The sequence below is a fragment of the Carlito syrichta genome, unplaced genomic scaffold (assembly GCF_000164805.1).
Source record: "Carlito syrichta isolate Samal-C Ts95f unplaced genomic scaffold, Tarsius_syrichta-2.0.1 Scaffold305043, whole genome shotgun sequence".
NCBI lineage: Eukaryota > Metazoa > Chordata > Mammalia > Primates > Tarsiidae > Carlito > Carlito syrichta.
In genome coordinates, this window is record NW_007249139.1 from 480,087 (window position 1) to 502,853 (window position 22,767).

Consider the following 22,767-nt stretch of genomic DNA (forward strand, 5'->3'; position numbering starts at 1 on the left):
AGCCCAGATAATTTTTGATTTATTGTAGAGATGAGGTCTCGTCAAGTTGCCCAGGCGGGTCTTGAACCCACGGGCTCAGGCAATCCACTCATCTCAGCCTCCCAAAGCGCTGCACTGTAACTCTTATCAGCTAAAAAAATAACCTTCAGATGCTGTAAGATTCTCCCATTGAAATAGCAGCCTGTGCTTGTCACCCCACTTCTCACTGGCCCATCTGCCATCATCATTTTCTTGGTCACAGACAGATATCCAGAGACCCTGGCAGATCCCTTGAGAAGTCCAGCAACCTTGACCCTGCTAGGTGGACTCAGAAAACAATCTTTTTTTTTTTTTTTTTTTGAGAGAGGGTCTCGCTCTGTTGCCGAGGTTGGAGTGCAGTGGCATGATCATGGCACATCGCAGCCTTTACTTCCTGGACTCAGGTGATCCTCCCACCTCAGCCTCCCCAGCAGCTGGAACTACAGGCATGCACCACCACACCCAGTTAATTTTTAAATTTTTTTTAGAGATGAGGTCTTGCTATGCTGACTAGGCTGGTCTTGAACTCCTGAACTCAGGCGATCCTCTCACCTCAGCCTCCCAAAGTGCTGGGATTACAGGCATGGGTCACTGCACCCAGCCAAAGACAATCTTTAAGTCACTTATTTTCTAAAGCTGGGTGGCTAAAAGTCAAGGAAATAGGTACAACCAGGGAATTACTGACAGTCTCAACAGACAGAACGTACTCTTGTCACTAGCCGACCAATAGGAGCCGGAACATTTCCTCCTACCTACTTTCATGTGAAAATCTAAACCTCAGAGGGGAACCTTATGTCTTCATTTCTCAGTAGAAATCTTTAATTTCCAATTCTCTGTGGGCCAGCTAAAAGTCAAATCCCTTAGAAACTTCTATTTATTATTATTATTATTATTATTTTTTTTTTTTGAGTTGAAGTCTCACTCTGTCACCCAGACTGGAGTGCAGTGGCCTCTCCTGGCCACCGCAGCCTCGACCTGCTGGGCTCCGGCGATCCTTCCGCCTCAGCCTTCCAAGTAGCCGGAACTACAGGTGCGCGCCACCACGCCCGGCTAATTTTTGATTTATTGTAGAGATGAGGTCTCACCAAGTAGCCCAGGCGGGTCTCGAACCTGCAGGCTCAGGCAATCTACTCACCTCAGCCTCCCAAAGGCGCGGGATTGCAGGGTGAACCACCGAGCCTGGCTTATTTTCTATTATTTTTAGAAGAAACTACTAGTACACTTCTTTATAAAGCATGGAGGAAAAAATGCAGAAAAGAAAGACATTTCTAACCCTGGGCAGTGGCTCCAGGTCATCACAGTCGCAGTAACAACCACAAATCTTTTCTTCCTGTGGGCTGATATCACCTTGATTAAATGGTTTGGAAATTACTTCTTCTCTAACTCTTATCATATTAACCTGAAAGATATAAGAGAGGTCTCACACAGAAGGCAGGTGGTGAAAGGCAAGTGAAAGGGGGGGAAAGGAACGTTAGTGGGAGAGAGAGCAGGTAGAGAAAGACAGGGCAGGAAGGAGGACAATTACCTCTTTTAACAGCTTGTGTTTTAGGCGGTAAACATTTATAAATGTAATAGCGTTGCAGCACTGGAAGATTTTCACTCCAGGAATGCTCATAACCTTCAAAACAAAACGTGAAGCTGAGGGACATTTCTCAGCTCCTGTATGGAATAAGGATAATACATCTTTAGAATCTCCTAGAGAATCTGTATTCTTCCCGATTAGAGACAAGAATTAGAACATTCTTTCCTCCCATGTTTACCTCCTGCTTTTCCTGCTTTCTCCTTTCCCCCTTCATTTCCTCACTCCTCACTTTTTCTTGGTCTTCCTTTCCTTAAGGTATATCGAAAAATGATCCTTCACTGGTTGCAGGACTATCAAGGACTTAGCTACTTTAAGAACCTGCCTCTGCCGGGCGCGGTGGCTCATGCCTGTAATCCCAGCACATTGGGAGGCGGAGGTGAGAGGATTGCCTGAGTCCAGGGGTTCGAGACCGGCCTGGGCAACTTGGCGTCTCTACAATAAATTAAAAAATTAACTGAGCATGGTGATGCATACCTGTGGTTCCAGGTACTTGGAAGGATCACCTGAGTCCAGCAGGTCCAGGCTGCGGTGGCTGTCAGTGTGCCACTGCACTCCAGCCTGGATGACAGAGTGAGACTCCAACTCAAAAAAAAAAAGAAAAAAAGAAAAAAAAGAACCTGCCTCTACCCTGCCATTTCACTTCCTCCTCCTTTGTAAATGCACAGGACACAACAGCAAAGGGAGTTTGTAGAGAGGTTTAAAACATAATTATTCTTTAGAAAGTAGAAGAAGAAAAACTAAGCACCAGGCTTGGCCCACCCTATCTCTTAGGCAGTGGGGTGGGACTCATTTGGAGTCTTACCTCTTGACAGTCATTGATGCTTCTATAAATGTTGGTGTTAGGGATTTGACCCAGGAGAATAAACTCAATTCTGAAAAGAAATGTACTTGCCATTAGGTCACAGTTGTCTTACCTTGCCTCGGCTAACCTCCTATTACCTGAGCCAATGTACCTATGTGAACGAACGGTGATGATGAAGAAAGAAAAAATTAATGAAACAAGTAGTCCAAGGTCCAGTCCCAGGAAAATCGCTGAGAAGAATGTCACCATCCAAATAACCTTATGGAAAAGGCATGGGGGGAGGGAGGAAAGGAAGACCATGAAAACAAGCAGAATTGAGAAAATCACCAGACCAGTCCTATCTCTCAACTCACCTTCACCCTCTCCCTGCACCTAGGATTTAGAGAAAAACAATTCCACAGTCACTTGGACTGGTGCCATCACAAACAGCTGGGTCCTCAAGGTTGTCCAGCAATTCTTTTATGTATCCTTGGTTATCTCTCTCTTCAATTCTTCTCAAAACTTGTTCACTCATGTGTAGAATAGAGGTAATGATATCTACCTTACAGACTCTGCTGAGATTAAGGATACCATGTGTAAGACTGACCAGAACGTTCACCAAATGGCAGTTGCTGTTTTAAGACCTATAAGAGGTTTTGCAAATCTTTACCTCCTTTTCAAGCCTTTACCCGGTCACCTTCTCCATCATTCTCACCTAACCTTCATTTTCATAGAAGACAATAGGCTGAAATCCCTGACATGTTCACTTCTCCCATCACTTGCCACTTGTCAGTGTCTGTGTTCAACTTGTCTTCATTCTCTCCAGTCCTGTTGGACGTGCTGTCCCCTCTTCCTGAAGTAGAGACTACCTGTAAACTGGACCGCATCCTCCCTCAGCCCCTCAGGGATCTGGCTTCAAAAATTACCCTCTTTCGTATCTCTCTGCCTCTCCTGGTCCTCCTTTCATCATATTCTGTCCTCAGCTTTAACTTCTTTTGTTTCCCTTTTCTGTCCTCTGGTTTTGTGCTCTGGGGAAAAGGGGGTATTCCAGCAGTTATTCTGCCTGACGAGATACCTCCTTTTCTTGTTAGGATTGGTGACTCCTATCCTGGAACATATTTGCATTAATTGGATTAAAAGGCATTTAAATATGCAATGAATGACAAACCCTTTTTACTAGATTTGCATGTAACTGAAGCCTCTTAATTAATTCCTTTTATTTAATTGTTCATAGTTGGAATGAGTTCTCTGTGTTTTCCTGTACCGATAATCTTGACTATCCTTTCTTAAGCAAAAATAAAGTACTAGGCATCCAAGAGTTGCTAGTGTTCTTCAGGTCCGTGGCTGACCTCTATTGTTGGTTCTTTTTACTTCTCTCCAATCTTCCCTTTGCCCTCCCCTTCCTCAGCCAGGGCATCTGCACTCACACAGTCATACTTGTCCTGCCTCCACATAATGGGTAGGTTGGAAACGGTTTTAAGGTAGGGAAGGACGTTGATCAGAATAATAGCAGCCAGCACAGCCTGTGGGGAAAAGATAAACCCTGCTTTATTTTCCTTTTGGTGAGATGTGTAAAATTTCTAGTTCCCCATAAAGGAACCACAAAAAAATCAATGAGCCTTGCAACCAGAGATATTCTGCATCGATATTTTGTATGAATACCATGTCCATGTTCCAACTCATTGACCAATCAATTAAGTGTTCTCTACATTTTTCTTTTCTCTCCCCCATAATTTGTCAAACACTTAAGGAAAGGTCAGGCCAAGGTCAAGTCCTGACTTATTTAGCTAGGAAAGCTACAACAGCACCCTTTTAGATTCTGATAGTTTATTGCTCACATAGATGGTGAGAAGAGTAGCCAAAAGTTACAGTCATCTACTCCCTTCTGTTTTAGTGTTGTCACTTTCAGTGTGTGAGACAGAACCCACAGGGAGCTGGATCTTTTGGCTGTCTGGACTTACCTCACTTAGTTTTCTTGACATATCTGTGTTACCTACATTATCTAGAAACCATTCTCACATGGGATAATAAAAGAGAACTTCTACTCACAGAGGCTCTAAAATAGTTTCAGCTGGGCTTTTATTCAAGTTTAATCATGATACGCTGTAACTATTTCACTAATGAGATTCTATTTTGTGTCCCTCAAATGAAATGAGTAGATGAAAAAACATTGATAACACCCCATGTCATGGTTTTTGAGTATAATAGGGCATTGCCCTTTTGGAAAATCATTTAGCAACATATCAAGAAATACTGATATGCTCTCACACACAAATTTTGTTTTACTTTTGGAAATTTAACCCAAATATAGAAAAGGGTAGATGTACAAAATTACTCATTGTTGTGTTATTTTTAATAACAAAATATAGACAACCTAATTTTCCAATAATAATGATTAATGTTATAGTATAGAGTTTCATGCAATATAGTAAGTACAAACAATAATACAAAATTATGCAGGTAGGTGATGTCCATCCATAGAAAATAATATTGTTTGAATGAATGTCAAAATGTTAATAGTTGTTTATTTGTGATTGTGAGTAACATTTTAATCTATTTTGCATTTTCCAAAGTTTTGAAAATGAGTGTCTACTTTTCTCATGGAAAGAGAGTTTCTTAAAGAGAATTTCTTAAAACAGAAAGCTCATCAGGCCTCAAGGTAAAATGTAACCTACTTTAAGAAACATTTCCCTTTGAGGACTTTTTTCATCCAGGGAAACAAAAAAGAGTTGCTTGGAGTGAGATCAGGTGAATAGGGAGGGAGGGCAACTGGGATCATGCCGTTTTTTGGTCAAAAACTACTGAATACTCAGCGTGGTGTGGGCAGGTGCACTCATAAGTTACCCATCATGAACTGAGCAAACACATTGAAAGAATGTCCACACAAAAAAATTCTCGACGTCCTTGCATTGGTTTAACATTTTTTAGCCTTTTCCTAGCTGTTCTCTCCTCTATGTGGGGGGGAACCCCCCAAAAACTCAGAATTTATCTATAAAAGTTGTGTATTTATTCTTACATGTTTAAATTTCAGTCACCTCCAAAGTGCTCTCTGTTTGATGCAGTACACTATCAAGACATTTTTTCCATTGCTCAAAATGGTTTTTGAACTCATCAATTTTGATGCCTTTAGTGCTTTTGTTGTTTTTTGTTTCACCTCTTCCAAATCAGCAATACGTTTCCCTTTGAGGACTTTTTTCATCCAGAGGGGAAAAAAAAAGCTGCTCGGGGTGAGATTGGGTAGATAGGGAAGATGAGGCGGGGGATCACGTTGTTTCGGGTAAAAGACTGAACACTCAGCATGGTGTGGGCAGGTGCGCTCACAAATTATCCATAATGAAATGTTGAAAGAATGTTGAAAGAATCTCCCCCTCCCCCCAAAAAATTCACCGAAATCAAAATCAGCCTCTCACAACAATGCTGGCTGATACACTGATGCTGATGATTTTCTAGAACCCTTACCTAGTGGGGGAAGTCTATGCTACAAGGAGCCCACCCTCCAAAAGATAATTCTGGTTTTTTGGGGGTCCCCCTTGTATACTCTGCCTGGGAATTAGAACTGATCCTACCAGCAGGAATGGCTGGATCCCAGCTTACTCTGGCTTTCTGAGGGTACCCAGTGATCATTTAGATACAACAGGTTGGTAGAGGAGAGAAGAGCAAAGATGAAGTCAGTAGAAATAATTTCTTTCTCCCATACCACATATTTTCCTACTATATTATCTTTTTTCCAGTCAAGAATTGTCAAAGTTTTTTTGCAGAGATATGGTGGGAAGGAAACAAAATTCAACTCTGAAGAGCTTTGGGAAGATTTTTGACTTGAGGTAGGGGGTATGGAAAGAAAACACATTTTTTCATAAAACAATATACAGGCTGGGCTCAGTGGCTCAAGTCTGTAATCCTAGCACTTTGGGAGGCAGAGACAAGAGATTTGCCTGAGCCCAGGAGTTTGAGACTAGCCTCGGCAACATACATAGCAAAACCTTATCTCAAAAAAAAAAAAAAAAAAAAAAGGCCAGGCTTGGTGGCTCAGCCTGTAATCCCAGCTCTTTGGGAGACTGAGGCAAGTGAATTGCCTGAGCCCAGAGGTTCGAGACCAGTCCAGGCAACTTGGCAAGACCTCGGCTCTACAATATAGTTTTAAAAATAACCAGGCATGGTAGCGCATGCCTGTAGTTCTAGCTACTTGGAAGGCTGATGTGGAAGGATCGTCAGAGCCCAGCAGGTCGACGCTGGAGTAGCTGTGAGTGTGCATGCCACTTCACTCCAGTCTGGGCGAAGGAGTGAGACTCCAACTAAAAAAAAAAAAAAAAAAAAAAATTAGCCAGGTATGGTGGCTTGCACCTGTAGTCCTAGTTACTCCAGAGGCTGACTGGCCAAAAGTGAGGGCTGTTCTGGCCCTAACATGTTTATAATAAAGGAGTGCTACCAAATTTTATCACTACCTTTCAGTGAATTCTGTAGTTTTTGTTTGTTTTGGAATTTTAAAATTCTGCTTCATTTAGCTGTAAATAAAAAGCATCAGTGTTCAAAGTAAATTAGTGAATGGTCCTCCTGGATTCCAAAGTGAGTTTTGGAAATGACTTTGATTGGGAATCAGAGGACGGCTTGTGTGGCAAATGCAGTTTATTAATTCCACCATCTTTGCATAGATTCCATGCCTGGGCTCCAAGATCCTTGAATTTTAAGAGCATAAGGCACCAACAACTGAGTGGTGGTCCTATGCTACTGAAACCTGATATTTACTAGGTAGAAGAGAAGTGTTCAAAAGGATGGGGATAACATTTACAACTGCCCCAATTTCAGGGACAGTCACCTCTGTGTGTAACCATGCTGCTGTATCAGCAAAGAAACCTTCTCCCACTCCCAAGTACTATGTAAAAATAACTTAAGGGAACATGAAGAAAATGTAAAAGGAAATGAAGGTCACTGATTTGGATCTATACTCTGACTCAGTACATATCTTGATTACAACCAGTAATTAACACACCTGGCATCTCTAAGCGCAAGGTAATCAGTTTCACACAAAGGGAAGGGAAATCACACATGTGTATAGAGAGGCATCCTAGCTGAACACTGAGCTAAAATTCAGCTTTCAGACCCACTTTCTAGTGTTGTGAACTAACCAAGAGGCAGTGTGGCAGCAATAGTGGGGATTGAGTTCATACAAATGCAGAACAAGGTCTTCTGGGAGCAGTGTGGGAAAACATGACAGAAAAGCACAGAAAAGCACAATGAGGCTCCAAGTCTGTGTCGGTAATGGGAGTCTGGTATCCGAAGTCTAATTTGGTCATTTTTCACGGAATCCTTACTTATAAAGCTTACTTTACAACTTAAGCAATAAAAATAAGATTAACGAGAATGATAATAATAACAATAACTATTGTTTCTTGAGTGCTTACTATAAGCCTGACACTATTATGTCATTATATACATGCACACGTATATCTTACATATAAATATACTATATATCTCTCCCCCATATTATCTTATCTAACTCCCAACCCTGTGACGTAGATAATATATATATATATATATTTGAGTTGAAGTCTAATTCTGTCACCCAGGCAGGAGTACAGTGGCTTGATTTTGGCTTACCAAAGCCACAGCATACTGGGTTCAGGCGATCCTTCTGTCTCAAATAATTGGCACTACAGAAATGCGCCAACACACCTGGCTAATTTTTTAATTCTTTTGTAGAGACAAGGTCTCGCTATGTTGCTCAGGCTGGTCTCGAACTCCTAGGCTCAAGCGATTCACTCACCTCAGCCTCCCAAAGTGCTGGGATTATAGGCATGAGCCACTGAACCAGGCCAAATACTTTTATTATAAAATAAAAACCTTATATTATATATAAAGGCCTTGTTATGCATTTTATATATATGTGTGTGTACATATATATGTATATGTAGGTGTATATATATATATAATTTTTTTTGAGTAGGAATCTCACTCTGTTGCCTAGGCTGGAGTGCAGTGGCACACTCATGGCCACCAAGTCTCAACTTGCTGCTGGGCTCAGGTGATCCTTCAGTCTCAGCCTTCCAAGCAGTTGGAACCACAGACATGCGGCACCATGCTCGGTTAATTTTTTGATTTATTGTAGAGACAAGGTCTTGCCATGTTGTTCAGGCTGGTCTTGAACCCCTGAGCTCAGGCAAACCTTTTGCCTCTACCTCCCAGAGTGCTGGGATTACAGGCGTGAGCCATCGTGCCTGGCTTGGATACTATGATTTTAAATGAAAGAGACTAGAAATAGGCTGGAGCAACCACAGGGGACAATTTGAGTGGAATTTTCATCAGAGATGTCCCACCAAGGTGCAGTCTGGTCTTTCTTGACGTAGTTATTTGATCAGTCCTACTTACATTTGGCAGTTTGTAGAAAAAGTGTCCCACCTTCACCATCAGGAAGAGCATCACACTTGCACCTACCAAAGATGCAAACTGAAAAGACAGAGTCGAATGGAAAGAAACCATCAGGAGCATACTGGTCTCTATCTGCAGCCAAGGCCTTCTGCTTGGTGGGAAACATGTCATTTGTTCTTAAAAGGAGTTAGGTTCAGCATAAGTGTGTTTTTGTTGAACTGACATTTTCAGGTCTTATCAAAGTGCTAAACACATACTTGGGATTCAATAATTACTTGTTGAATGAATGCATGCATGCTCTCTGAAAAGTTCCACATTGTCCTGGGTATTTGAGTCTTCATTGCCACAGCTCTGTGCTCTGCATCTAAAGTCTCCTAAAATCTGATTTGCATTCTCTCCTCACTTTAATCTCCCTTTGCACAATTTAGAAAAGCCCTAGTAGAGTCTTCACTGACAATCCTAAAATCCCAATCATGCTACTTCCTATATAAATAAATATCCTACCCCTCGATCTCCTGCTTGGAGCTTGGATAACTTCCCATCTAACAGTTTCAGTGGTGCTTCATCTTGAAAAATACAATGATAGTCATTTTCCTGCTTCAGTTTCTCTCTGCTTCAGTGCAATCAAAAACAGCTACATGAGTCAAGGCTGTATATAGCAGCTCTGGATCCTATCCCAGTTGAGTTGACTGTTTTGGGCTCAGTGTCTCTTAGTAAGCAGTGATTTTCTCTTGGCAAAAAAGGGGGAAAGCTAAGAAGCATCCTTCCCTTTATAAGCCCAAGGCCCTCTGGAAATAGTCTTGAACTCATTATCTCCTCTATTGGTAGATTTCCATTTTGTTCAGCCCCTAATAACAAAAATAATACATTACATTTTTCACTGTAATGGAAAGTGGGGTAAAACTGTGACCACAAATCAAAACAATGGCATATATAAGCAAGAACTGAGATGGTCCCTCAAATCTAATCTATTAAAGGACCATTTGGCAATGATTCTCTACGTTTTTATTTTTATGTGAGAGGAAAAAAAATCTTCCTTACTGGGTTTCCTCTCACTGCCCATTGAGATTTGCCATATACATGTATGGCTGAGGCTGGCTGTGGTGGCTCACACCTGTAATTTCAGCACTTTGAAAGACTGAGGTGGGAGGATCACTTGAGCCCAGGAGTTCGGGGCTGCAGTGAGCTATGATTGCACCACTGCACTCCAGCCTAGGTGATAGAGCAAGACTCTGTCTCAAAAAACAAAAACAAGAAACCTCTGAAAATAATAGCAATGTAATCAATGTTTTACTTCCTTCTTCCACCACCCCAGCAGAAAAGCTGCATCACATGAGAGTAGTGCAGGAAGGAGGAAAATGGATTGCTATGACTGAAACTCAGAAAGCTCCAATGGCAAGCATTTCATAAACTGTGAAACCAAAACAGGTAACGGAGCCCATCAACCCCTCTAGCCAATCTCCCTATCGGCCTGTTGCTGGATCTAATCTACAGCTCCAGCTTCCACTGGCACTATAGAAAGGAGCTACTTTGATTAGCTCGAGAAAATATATCAGCCCTTCTTTTCAATCACTTCTTTCCTCCAAAATTACTCTAATTTTTAGGGAAAAAAAGACAAGCAGACACGATAATAAAGTATAGAACCTAGATTAAAATGAGTACACACCAGATACCAAATTCTATTAAATTAGCTGCTCAGAGAGGGTTGGAGGCCTGCCAATCATTGTGTTCCCCTTGGCTGCACATTCCTAGGAGTGGGCTTTGGGGACTGGTCTGTGGTCTGTTAGGAACTGGGCCACATGGCAGGAGGGGCTCATTGGTGAGCAAGTGAAGCTTCATCTGTATTTTCAGCTGCACTTCACTCGCATTACCGCCTGAGCTCTGTCTTCTGTCAGATCAACCGTGGCATTAGAGTCTCATAGGAGCACAGACCTTGTTGTGAACTGCACATGCAGGGATCTAGGTTGTCGGCTCCTTATGAGAATCTAATGCCTGATGAGCTGAGGTGGAGCTGAGGCAGTGATGCTAGTGCTAGGGAGTGGCTACAGATACAGGTTAATGTTGAGGTGAACAGAGAGATTTGACTGCACAGAGACCATAATAAATCAATTGCTTGCAGAATCCTATCAAAACCCTGTCAGTGAGTGGCAAGTGAGTTGATGTACTTTAGTTGTACAACTGCATCTGCGACAGAGTTTAAGTCAGAATCTGACACTTATTTTAGTCCACATGTGGCCTGCCCATTATTTTATTTACCACTTCTGTCTACACTTCTTTCCTACACTACACACATGTCTTAGTCACAGTTTTGGTAAACCCACAAGCTGACCTTAGCCAGAATGAGTAAAAAACAAACATTACTGGAGAGCTTCTTTGAAAAGGGGGGAAGACCAAATGATGAGACAACAGACGACTCTAAGACTGCTTACAAAACAAAAGCTGCGTTTAAAAAAATACCAAGAGTACTATTTAAATTACAGGTTCATTGCTACAGGTGATTCACATTCTCCAAGTCCACTTTGTATAACATATGGTGACCATCTGTCTAGCAAAGTCATGAAACCTTCAAAACTTCTTTGCCACATGGAGACCAAGCACCCTACATTAAAAGACAAACCTTTGGAGTTTTTCAAAGGAAAAAAAAAAAACATGAACACAAAGAACAGAAGCAATTATTGCAGGCCATCACTTTATCAAATGTGTCTGCACTGAGAGCATCATTCTTAGTGGTTAACCACATTGTTAAAACTAAGGCTCCCTTTACTATTGGTGCTGAGTTGAACCTGCCTGCTGCTAAGGACATTTGTTGTGAACTTTTAGGAGGAGCTGCAGTTCAAAAGAGGCATGTGTTCCTCTTTTGGCTAGCACCATAACTAGTTGAATTGATGAAATAGCAGGGGATATTGAGGCACAATTGTTAGAATGTATTAATGAATCATAATACACAATCCAGGTTGATGAATCTATCGATGTTGACAATAATGCAACAATGCTTGTTTGTGTCCAATATATTTTTTAGGAGGATGTGCATGGGGATATGTTATGTGTACTTTTGTTGCCAACCAATATCACAGCTGCAGAACTATTCAAGTCTTTGAATGGTTGCATATCAGGAAAACTGAACTGACCGTTTTGTGTCAGTATATGCATGGACAGAGCAGTTGCCACGACTGGACAATAAATGCAATGTGCTTGAATCATCCTGAAATCATCCCCACACCCCACCAATCTTGGTCCATAGAAAAACTATCTTCTACAAAACCCGTCCCTGATGTGAAAAAGGGTGGGGACCACTGCTATAGAACTTTATATCACATGCATGTTCAACTTTTCTTTCTTTCTTTTTGTTTTTCTTTTGAGACTAGGATGCTGTCACCCAGGCGGGAATGCAGTGGCACGATCCTGGTTCACCGCAGCCTCGACCTCCTGGGCTCAGGTGATCCTCCCACCTCAGCCTCCCAATCAGCTGGGACTACAGGCATGCACCACCATGTAGTTTTTGTAGAGATGAGGTCTCACTATGCTGCCCAGGCTGGTCTTGAAATCATAGGTTGAAGTTATTCTCCCACCTTGGTCTCACAAAGTGCTGGGATTATAGGTGTGAGTCACTCTACCTGGTCTATTTTTTGCTTTTCTGATTTGATTTTCTATCAGTTTTGCAGGTTTTCTTGAACAAAGACCGACTCTGCCTTCTCTCCAGAGATTCAAAGCCATGTGAATTCCCATAGTCACTGTCAACCTGCAGACCCTCAGACACCAATTGCTTCTTAAGCAGTGGGTTCCATGAAGAAGGACAGCAGATTGCTGAACACCTGCCTAGGCACTGGGGACCTGGGGAGGAAGCTATGACTTTTGAACTTCTCTTAAGTGACAGGTACTGTGGTGGGCACTATTAGCATCTAATTTAATTCTCACAACAGAAATGTTGGTTTGATTCTCATTTTCATTTAACCAAGGTCACATGCACCTAGGAGGCATGGAGTTGGTTTTTAAGCCCCCTTGACCATCTGACTCTAAAATCCAGGCTCTCTCCACTGCCCGCTTGCTTCCTCTAAAAAGGACACAATACATTTCTCTCTTTTATAATAACTCATTTTCATTTTTTTTGAGTTGGAGTCTCACTCTGTCACCCAGACTGGAGTGCAGTGGCTGCTCCTGGCCACCGCAGCCTCGACCTGCTGGGCTCCGGCGATCATTCCGCCTCAGCCTTCCGAGTAGCTGGAACTACAGGCGTGCGCTACCACGCCTGGCTAATTTTTAATTTTATTGTAGAGATAAGGTCTCACCAAGTTGCCCAGGCAGGTCACAAACCCTCAGGCTTAGGCAATCCACTCACCTCAGCCTCCCAAAGTGCTGGGATTGCAGGCTGAGCTACCGAGCCCGGTTGAAGGCCTGTTTTCAAGACTGTGCAGAGACTGAGCAGAGGCCTTTCTTTCTCCTTCCACCTGTGCGTATCCTGACCCCCGTTCAGCACTCCATGGAAGTCCCACTTCCTCCACTCTTCTTCTCACAATATTTATGGTGCTTTTTAAAAAGTGTTCTCATTCTGCGCTCAATTTTCCTTGCACTGTGACTTAGTTTTTTCCAGCTGTGTGTATCTTGTCTCCCACATTTATTTTATGCTTATATACTGAGCAAACCAAGTGTGTCATAAAAACTTAGTGGAACTAATCTCTGGAATTGCCATTTCCGCTTCTGATCATAAAACCCTCTCATTTTGACTCTAAAATTTTTGCATGCTTGTATAGAACGTCGTTAAAAAAAATTTTAGAGTTGTGGAGTGCAAGTGAGGATTTGCTACATAAGTGTGCTGCATGCAGGTGAAGTCTGGGCTTCCAGCTGGCCCTCACTCCCCCGGTAGTGGACTAGGTACCCATTGTGTCACCATGTACATACACCCCTCACTGCTGCCACCCTCCCTCCCCTAGCAGTGCCCAACATCTGCCAATCTCACCCTTGTGCTAGTGTGACTAGTGTTCAGGGCCCACTTATGAGTGAGAAAATACAGTATTCGGTTCTTTGTTTCTGTGATAGTTTACTTAGTGTGCTGGTCTCCAACTGCATCCAAGTTGCTGTAAAGGCCATGATTTTTAGAACATTTTTTAAAAAACATAGCCCAAATTTTGTGTGTCAAGCAGTAGTGGAAAAGGTCAGTGTGTCTGAAAGAAGTTCTATGACAAGAAAACTTAGTCCATATAAAATGATACGATGTAGTTTTACTCTAGACCCATGCTCTCGCCCCTGCCTAATCTTTTTTCTGACTTTTTTTTAGCTTTTGCCTTATATTTCACCATATATTTGCCCATGGACTGTGACATTTTATCTTTCCACATTAAATTTGAGCATTCATTCTTCTGACACATCTGCTTTCTAATTGTGCTTCTGATGTATAAGCTTGTCTTTGACCTCTGCCACTGATTCTCCGCCATCTGAACTCTGACTCCTTGGGCATACCCCAGTTTCAATTCTGATACCTCCCTGACATTTCATCTCACTACATAGCTGAGATGGGACACCTCTCACATAAGCATGTGTAAGCATGTTGGAACTTTTATCTAGTCAGTTTGAAAGTCACGAACATTGGACGTGTAAAATCTTATGCCTGCAACTAGGCAATTTGCCTTTAGAGTCTTGTCGACCACCATTCTCTCTATGCTATGCTTAACACCCATGTAAACATTTACTCTGCTAATTCAGAACACCTAAAGAGAGTCTGATCTAGACAGTTTTCTTGTGTACGAAAGTAGAATGGTCATCAGTTCCCTAGGCTCTCCTAGACAGAGATCTGACTCCCTATTGTGAAAGCCCCTTGCCATGCCCTTTGAGGAAGCTAGGAAAATGTTTTGCTTGCTGCCATGGTGGGGAGAGTTGTTAATAATGCTTTCCTAGATGAAGTATGAGAATGCATTTTTCCATAGGGGAAAAAAAGCTAACAGATGATGGTAAGTTAACCTGAAATATTGTTATCCTTCAGGTACGTTACATGGAAAATGGGCTTTTGTGGGCTAATATGTAGAAACCTCTCATATAATATTGAAAATCAATAGAAAATGACTTTTAAATTCTACATTGACAAATAACTTTTAAGACGAAGTCTGAACAAAAATTAAGGCAAGCATGGAATCAACATTCTTCCAAAAGGTTTTTCCTACCAAGTCTAACATTAAAATAGCAGCAAGATTAAATCCATATAATCCTCTTCTATGAATATGCATATGAATTGACAGTGATATCTTTACATGTAGGAGGTCAAATTCTATTTCAACACACCTGTTGTCTTCCTCCAGATTTATCCTGTATAATAGTCCTGGCAGCATCACCGGTAAACACACAAGATCTAAAAAATGAGCTGACAACATTGCAAATGCCAATGGCTACTAAATCCTGTAAAGAAACAGCAGACACTTTAGACCCACTCTGTTGGAGGATGCTGATTTAATCTTAAGCTAAAGGTATGTTTCTTTTGTACGATGATAGCATAGTTTACATCACTTCAGATAACAGACTGGAATATTCTTAAAAAGAACAAAAGAATGGCAAATCTGATTTTCTAGATTAAATTGAATCTTCATGTTAGCTAGTGATCATAAAGAAAACACTTTTTCAAGGTGGGGAAATAAGACTTTTGGCTTTATATTCTCGTTCATATGATCACCAGGACTTAGGATGATAGGGAGGAGCACAATGCTAATTTTCTCCCTTCTCCCTTCCTTCTATACTATCCTGGAAGTCAAACCTACTACTTCCATATTTCTCTCTCGAGTTCTGGGGAAAGGACCAAACTAAGAGTCGCTGGAGATTTCCCCTAGAAAATAAACTCAAAACCAAAAAAACAAAGACGGTTTCTGGGAGGCCAACTTAGTTCTAGTAGTAGCCCTGGTTTTGTGTAGGAAGTATTTCTTATCATGCTTCAGTATGTGGCTGGCTTCTAAGGACTTGGTGGAAAGAAAGATGAAATTAAGAATAGTGGAATGTTCCTAGCTTAATGTGATGCTGTATGTAATCTTGCCTTTCTATACTGTATCTGTTTTAGGGGAATAACACGTTAATTCAGGTGGCCTCAAAGCTATGTATCCCTCACCTCTTGAAAAATCCCTTTGTAATTACAGTCCAGACTGTGGTCCAAGTTGACTCTCTAGTTAAGGAAGAATCCAGCCTTCATGTTGGCAGGAGGCTCAGATTAGAGAACAGAAACTTAAGAGTCAGAGAAAGTAATAGTCCTCTCACCTGGTTGGAATTAATTCTGTAGTTATGAAAACTGGCAGTCTTCCTGCTCAGAAACATAAGCAGAAAGGCGCTCACAAAAGATAAGGATATGGCTTGTAAAATGATGCTTCGAAGAATGCTGAAATCTGGGATTTCAGGAAACAGGAAGCTGGAATAAAAGAGTAGAATTATTCCTGAATAGCAGGTATCCTTTATTGGCACCACCCCCACCCCATTCTTCTCATATCGAGAAGGTCTGATCCTTTTTCAAAAAATGACAATATGCTAGGCTCAGTGGCATACACCTGTAGTTCTAGCTACTTGGGAGGCTGAGGCAGCAAGGATCGCTTTAGTCCAGGAGTTCAAGGCTACAGTGAGCTATGATCACGACACTGCACTCCAGCCTGGGTGACAAAGTGAGACCCTGTCTCTAAAAATAATAATAATAATAATAAAAATAATAAAATGACATCAAGGAGCAAGTAGAGCCACCGAGGAAGCAGCCTACCAAAACTGCCAGCAAACCAAGCCAAGCTGATAAAAGCTATAGAGAGAACATGCTTTGCTGTCTTCTAGTTCGAGGTTTCTGCTGTGTAGCAATGGCAATAAACAAAACAGGCAAAACTACAAGGATGCATGAAAAATGATTTCCTGATACTGTTTGAGATCACACCAGTGGGTAAACAACAGGCAGATATCACATCTAAGATGTCTTAGAACCAAAAAGCTCAATGAATTCCCTTCTATTTATGCTCAGATCGTTGAGGTATAATTTTTTTCATTGTCCTTTATACATATTACTTCCAAATTCTGCCCACACCTTCCCTCCTGTCACCAGAATGTTGGGATTCTCTCATTTTGCTGATAGTCGCGGTCATTTAATACCAGTTCAATACACTCTACTTCTACTAAGATCATATCATACAAACCGTTGCCAAATCATGATCAAAGCTTCTTCTTAGGTGTATTTCCCACCCTATTGTGAATTGGGAAACTCTACTTGTTTAGCACAATAAACTTTCTTCTTTTTCAGTGTTAACATCAGAGAATTGAAGAATATCCTGATTTCATAGGAATGCATGTCTATTCATGTATTGGTTTAGTAAGTTTACTCCAGAGTATCTGTCAAGTCAGCTTCTGTGTGGTCAATTTTAGACTGACTTCTTAGGCATCGGAGACTATGTTTTTGGTTTCCTTTTATGCATAGAACCATTCATAAATGTTTGATATTTTATTTTTAAAGTAGAAAATTTCCAAATGGTTATAAAAGAAGAAAGGGTGGTATAATGAGCCCTTGGGTACCCATCACCCGCCTTCCTCACTTAACAATTCATGACCCATCTTATTTCACCTGTACCCACTGCCTATTCCAAGATTGCTTTGAATCAAATTCTGGCATTATATCATTTCAGTTATAAATATTTCAGTGTACCTCTCTAAAAAGATTTATAGCAAACAATGATTACCAATGTCTTTTTTCTTTTCTTTCTTTCTTTTTTTTATAATCAATATTTTTTATTATGATATTGTGGGGTGCAGTTAAGGGTTAGGTATACAAATATGCTTCATTCAGGCACCCTTGTTGATAAGAGGTGTCTCCCCGTCCCCAGACAGATATTTACTACCATTAATCCCATCACCCTTCCCCTCCCCCCATAGTTTCCCACCACTGTCAGTCATTTTCTTATAGTATTACGTTGGATGTTCAAGGTCCACTATATGAGTGAGAACATGTGATTCTCAGATCTTTGTTTCTGTGAGAGGTCACTCAGTATTATAGACTCTAGTTCCATCCAGGTTGCTGCGAAATTCATGATTTTGTTCTTTTTTATGGCTGCGTAGTATTCCATCATGTATATATACCACATTTTAAAAATCCAGTCCTCTTTTGATGGGCAGCATAGTTGCTTCCATGGTTGCTGTTGTGAACAATGCTGCAATAAACATACGTGTGCAGGTATCTTTTTTATAGAGTGCTTTGAGTTCTTCAGGGTATATTCCCAGTAGGGAGATTGCAGGGTCATATGGGAGGTCAATATTTAGAGCTTTTAGGAATTGCCATACTGTTTTCCACAGAGGTTGCGCTAGTTTACTTTTTTTTGGGGGGGGTCAAGGGCTCACTCTGTTGCGCCTAGCCATTAATGTTTTTAGTAGCACTATTCACAATAGCCAAAAGATGGAAAAAGCTGAAATGTCCATCAACTGATGAATGGATAAACAAAATGTGTAGATCTGTAAAATAAAATGTTATTTAGCTATAAATAGAAATATACTGATGCATGGTACAATGTGGATGAATTTTAAAGCCATTATGCTAAGTGAAAGAAACAGATACAAAAGGCCACATATTATATGACTCTATTTATCTGAAATGTCCAGAACAGGAAAGTCCAGAAAAAAAAGTAGATTAGTGATGGCAAAAGGCTGTGGTGAGGAGCAATTGGAAGTGACTGTTAATGGGTTCAAAGTGTCTTTTGGAAGTGATAAAATTTTAAAAAATTAGATAGTGTTAATGGCTGCGCAACTTAAAGAAATACTAAAATCTACTGAACTGTACACTTTTAAAGGGTGAGTTTTATGGTATGTAAACGAGATAAGGAAATGGTATAGATAACCCTATGTCAACATATTTGACAACTTAGATTAAATGGATAAATGATTTGAATTACCAAAACCAACACCTCCTCTCAAGAAGAAATAAGTAACCTGAATCAAAGACAATGGTTATCAAATTTGATGTCTCATTTAATAGATAGCAAATTAAAAACTGAATTTGTAGTTAAGAGCCTTCTCACAATGAAGACTTCAGGCAGAAATATCTTCCTTGATGAATTCCGAGGAAGAGATAATGCTAATATTATAGACACTCTTCCAGAAGTTGAAGATGAGGGAGTACTTCCCAAATCCTTCTGTGATGTCAGCATATTCTGATACCAAAACCAGACACAAATATTACAAGAAAACCTCAGGCCAATAGCCCTCATGAACATAAATGCAAAAATTCCTACCATTTTAGCAAATCAGCAAACAAAATAATAATACACCATGGCCAAGTGAGGTTTACACTAGGATGCAGTATTGGCTTAACATTCAAAAATCAATAAGAATATTTACAAACTAAAAAAGGAAAAGAAATCTTTATGATTTTGGAAGGAGTGTGGTTTTTCTATAGATCCATGCTAACATAGTCCTTTAAACTTAATTTGGAAGAACAAATATGCTTCCTTTTCCATTTCTCTAAATTACTTTCTAAATAAAAAATCTTCTAAATATTTTTGGTAAGGTTTGCTATTTGAAATATTTATTCTTTTGATTATCTTTTATAATTTTGTCAAAGATGCAAATATGTATGACTCAATAGTTTATTTACCTTTGAAAAATTATGTAAAAATCCAAATGTAGTAAAATGAATCATGTATTAAAATACACTTGGGAAATAATAATAATAACTAGTATTATTATTTGAGACAGGATCTCATTCTGTCATCCAGGTTAGAGTGCAAGTGGCATGACCTTGGCTTGCTGCAGCCTCGACCTCTTGGACTTTTTTTAAAAATTTATTTTATTTTATTTTTTTTGAGTTGGAGTCTCACTCTGTCGCCCAGACTGGAGTGCAGTGGCCGCTCCCGGCCACCGCAGCCTCGACCTGCTGGGCTCTGGCGATCCTTCCGCCTCAGCCTTCCAAGTAGCCGGAATTACAGGCATGCGCTACCACACCCGGCTGATTTTTTGATTTATTGTAGAGATGAGGTCTTGCTGTCCAGGTGGGTCTCGAACCCGCGGGCTCAGGCAATCCACTCACCTCAGCCTCCCAAAGGCGTGGGATTACAGGCTGAGCCACCAAGCCCGGCTAGACTTTTTTTTTTTTAAAGATGTGGGATACAATTCAGGGTTAGGTACATAAGTGGTCATTGTATAGGTGAAGTTTGGGCCTCCCATTGGTCTCACTCCTTCTGGTTTGGGATCAGATACCTTATAATGTTATGTGCCTTTCTTGTGACCTCTTGGACTTAAGTGATCCTCCTGTCTCAGTCTCCCAAGTAGCTGAGAGTTCAGGTGCGGGCCACCATGTTCAGCTAATTTTTAAAAGTATTTTGTAGAGACGAGATCTCACTATGTTGTCCAGGCTTGTCTTGAACTTCTGGGCTCAAGCTATCCTTCCACCTTGACCTCCCAAAGGGCTGGGATTACAGCACTTCGCCCAGTAAGAGAAAATAGTTCTTAAAGAAAGTTTGCGATATAGTTTTCCACAAAGCAAACAATGTCTTATCTAATTAAAATTTCTTATTAGTTCATGTATTTTAAATTTCATTTTCCTTGAAGTAGGAGGAATCATTTTTAGCACCTCGAACTATCTCCTCCTATCTTCCCATTTTTTGCCATTATTATGTGCATGGATCTAAATTCTTATTTTAAAATATCATTTTCTTTACCATCCAACTATGTCTATTTTATTCTGTATTTATAACATAACTTACAGGCTTCTTGGTATTTTCCAGGTAATGAGCTAAATAGAAACATAACTGAATACTCAGAGGCATATATTTAATTTTTCATCAAATTTCCCCTTTTTGTCCTTTTAAGAAGCTAGGTAAGCCAGGCGAAGTGGCTCATGCCTGTAATCCCAGCACTTTGGGAGGTGGAGGCAAGAGGATTGCCTGATTCCAGGGGTTTGAGATCAGCTTGGGCAACTTGGCAAAATTTCATCTCTACAATAAATTAAAAAATTAGCTGGGCATGGTGACGCTTGCTTGCAGTTCCAGCTACTTGGAAGACTGAGTCAGAAAGATCGCCTGAGCCCAGCAGGTGGAGGCTGTGGTGGCCATGAGTATGTCACTGCACTTCAGCCGAGGCTACAGAGTGAGACCCCAACTCGAAAAAAAAAAAAAAAAAAAGAGAAGAAGCTAGGTAAGAATGGGATTGACCCAAAGAAGTACACAGTAAATGTAATTTGTTAGGCACATCTTAGGAATAAAGTTTGAATATTTAGCATGAAAACACAAACTACTGGTTTTCCTTCCTATTATCTGTGAAATTCAATTCTTGGCAACAAATTAGGTTGAAAGGGGACATAGACACAGTAGAAGCTAACTTTAATTATTCAATTTTACTAGTCCCTAGCAACCCCAGATAAATATTGTACATAATAGGTCAGGCTTGGTGGCTCAGACTGTAATCCCAGCACTTTGGGAGGCTTAGGTGAGTGGATTGTCTGAGCCCGTGGGTTTGTGACCAGCCCGGGCAACTTGGCGAGACCTCATCTCTATAATAAATCAAAAATTAGCTGGGCGTGGTAGTGCACACCTGTAGTTCTGGCTAGTTTGAAGGCTGAGATGGAAGGATTGCTGGAGCCCAGTAGGCCGACACTAGGGTGGCTGTGAGCATGCCACTGCACTCCAGCCTGGTCGATGGAGTGAGACTCCAGCTCCAAAAAAAAAAAATTGTACACAATAAAAAAGGAAGTTCAAAGCAATGCTTAAAATTAGATTTTTAAAATGTTCACTTGTCTATCCATACGCTTGAATCTTACAATAAAAGATAAGCACAGATTGGCTATGTGGTTTTGAAGTCATTAATGACAGAAGCAGATTGAGCAAGTATAATATTGTGGCTAGAGTTGTAGACTGAAATTAAGGAGAAACAGGTTCAAATGGTAACTCTGTCACTGAATAGCAATGCGATCTCAGATAAGTCATTTAAACTTGGTGAGCCATAATTTTCTGTCATAAAAAAAGAAAATATTTACCTCATAGTACGACTATGAGAAGCAAATGAAATAAGTATGTAAAGCATCAGTCATATTGCTATTTTGTCCCTGAGGACAGAGGCCACGTCTTGCTTATTTTTGTGTTCCCTGGTACCTAGGTGGTGTCTCCTCCCATTTTTTTAATTGACTAGAGTTTCACATGGATTTAGCCATCATCAGATTTCATTAAGAACTGGTAGGACGTGAGACTAGTTCAATCTGGTTGCATCACAGCTGCCTACCTTTTGTTATCCTGGAGTTTAATCAGTATCCCTGACTCTTTACAGGATTCCTTAGTATACAACATGAGGAAATGGGCAATGCTTTTAAAAAGTCTGCCTGTGAGTCAAGAAACCACAGTCTATTGCCTTTCTTAGCCAACTTGATTCATCCAATCAAGGTTAAAAATATATATATAACTTCCTAACAGAAGGAAGAGAAGTGTCCCATAGCCACTGATAGAAATAATAATGTAAATTAATTGTGAGTCCTTAAGAACTCCATACACCAGAATATTTGAAGATAACTTTCTACCCAGAGTAAGAAAATAATGTTGTTTAAGGGTCCCAATTCAGTCTAAGCACATGAAGGCAGGAGAAACATTCATCTCCTGAACACTGAGCCACAGGAGAGAGCCTAGGAAAAGAGATGCACCTCTTGTTCAACCTCTGAGAGTTAATTAGACAAGTATGAGGTTGAGAAGATCTCTAAGACACTATAAAAAACAAAAACGCTAGTTTCTCTGGCATTCATTGCATATAGCAGTTTTCTTGGGGAAGCAGATTGGCTCAACCATGAGAAGAGAGACAGAGGCTGACCACAGAAGAAAAAAATAGTTGTCCTAGCCCTCCTCGTTTCGTGAACCTCTGTGTTCTAAAATGAATTTGGCTTTGGCCAGAGACTGCTTATAGAAAATATCAAACAGTAGCCCAGGAGGTCAAGGTTGTGGTGAGTCATGATGGTGCCACTGCACTCCAGTCTGGGTGACAGAGTGACCTCAACTTGAAAGGAAGGAAGGAAGGAAGGAAGGAAGGAAGGAAGGAAGGAAGGAAGGAAGGAAGGAAGGAAGGA

The 22,767-nt window shown here is 40.7% G+C and overlaps 1 protein-coding gene across 1 annotated transcript in view; it reads right to left on the bottom strand.

The window, feature by feature from the left end:
* Positions 1-22,767, bottom strand: part of SLC26A8 (solute carrier family 26 member 8) — a 68,344-nt gene that overhangs the window by 13,217 nt on the left and 32,360 nt on the right. The window contains exons 8-15 of the mRNA XM_021713946.1: positions 15,972-16,119; positions 15,015-15,128; positions 8,745-8,822; positions 3,809-3,904; positions 2,554-2,660; positions 2,403-2,472; positions 1,544-1,636; positions 1,292-1,417 (exon numbers count right to left, since the gene is read on the bottom strand). Coding sequence (XP_021569621.1) covers positions 1,292-1,417; positions 1,544-1,636; positions 2,403-2,472; positions 2,554-2,660; positions 3,809-3,904; positions 8,745-8,822; positions 15,015-15,128; positions 15,972-16,119 — 832 coding nt within the window. The remainder of the gene's footprint in view (positions 1-1,291; positions 1,418-1,543; positions 1,637-2,402; positions 2,473-2,553; positions 2,661-3,808; positions 3,905-8,744; positions 8,823-15,014; positions 15,129-15,971; positions 16,120-22,767) is intronic.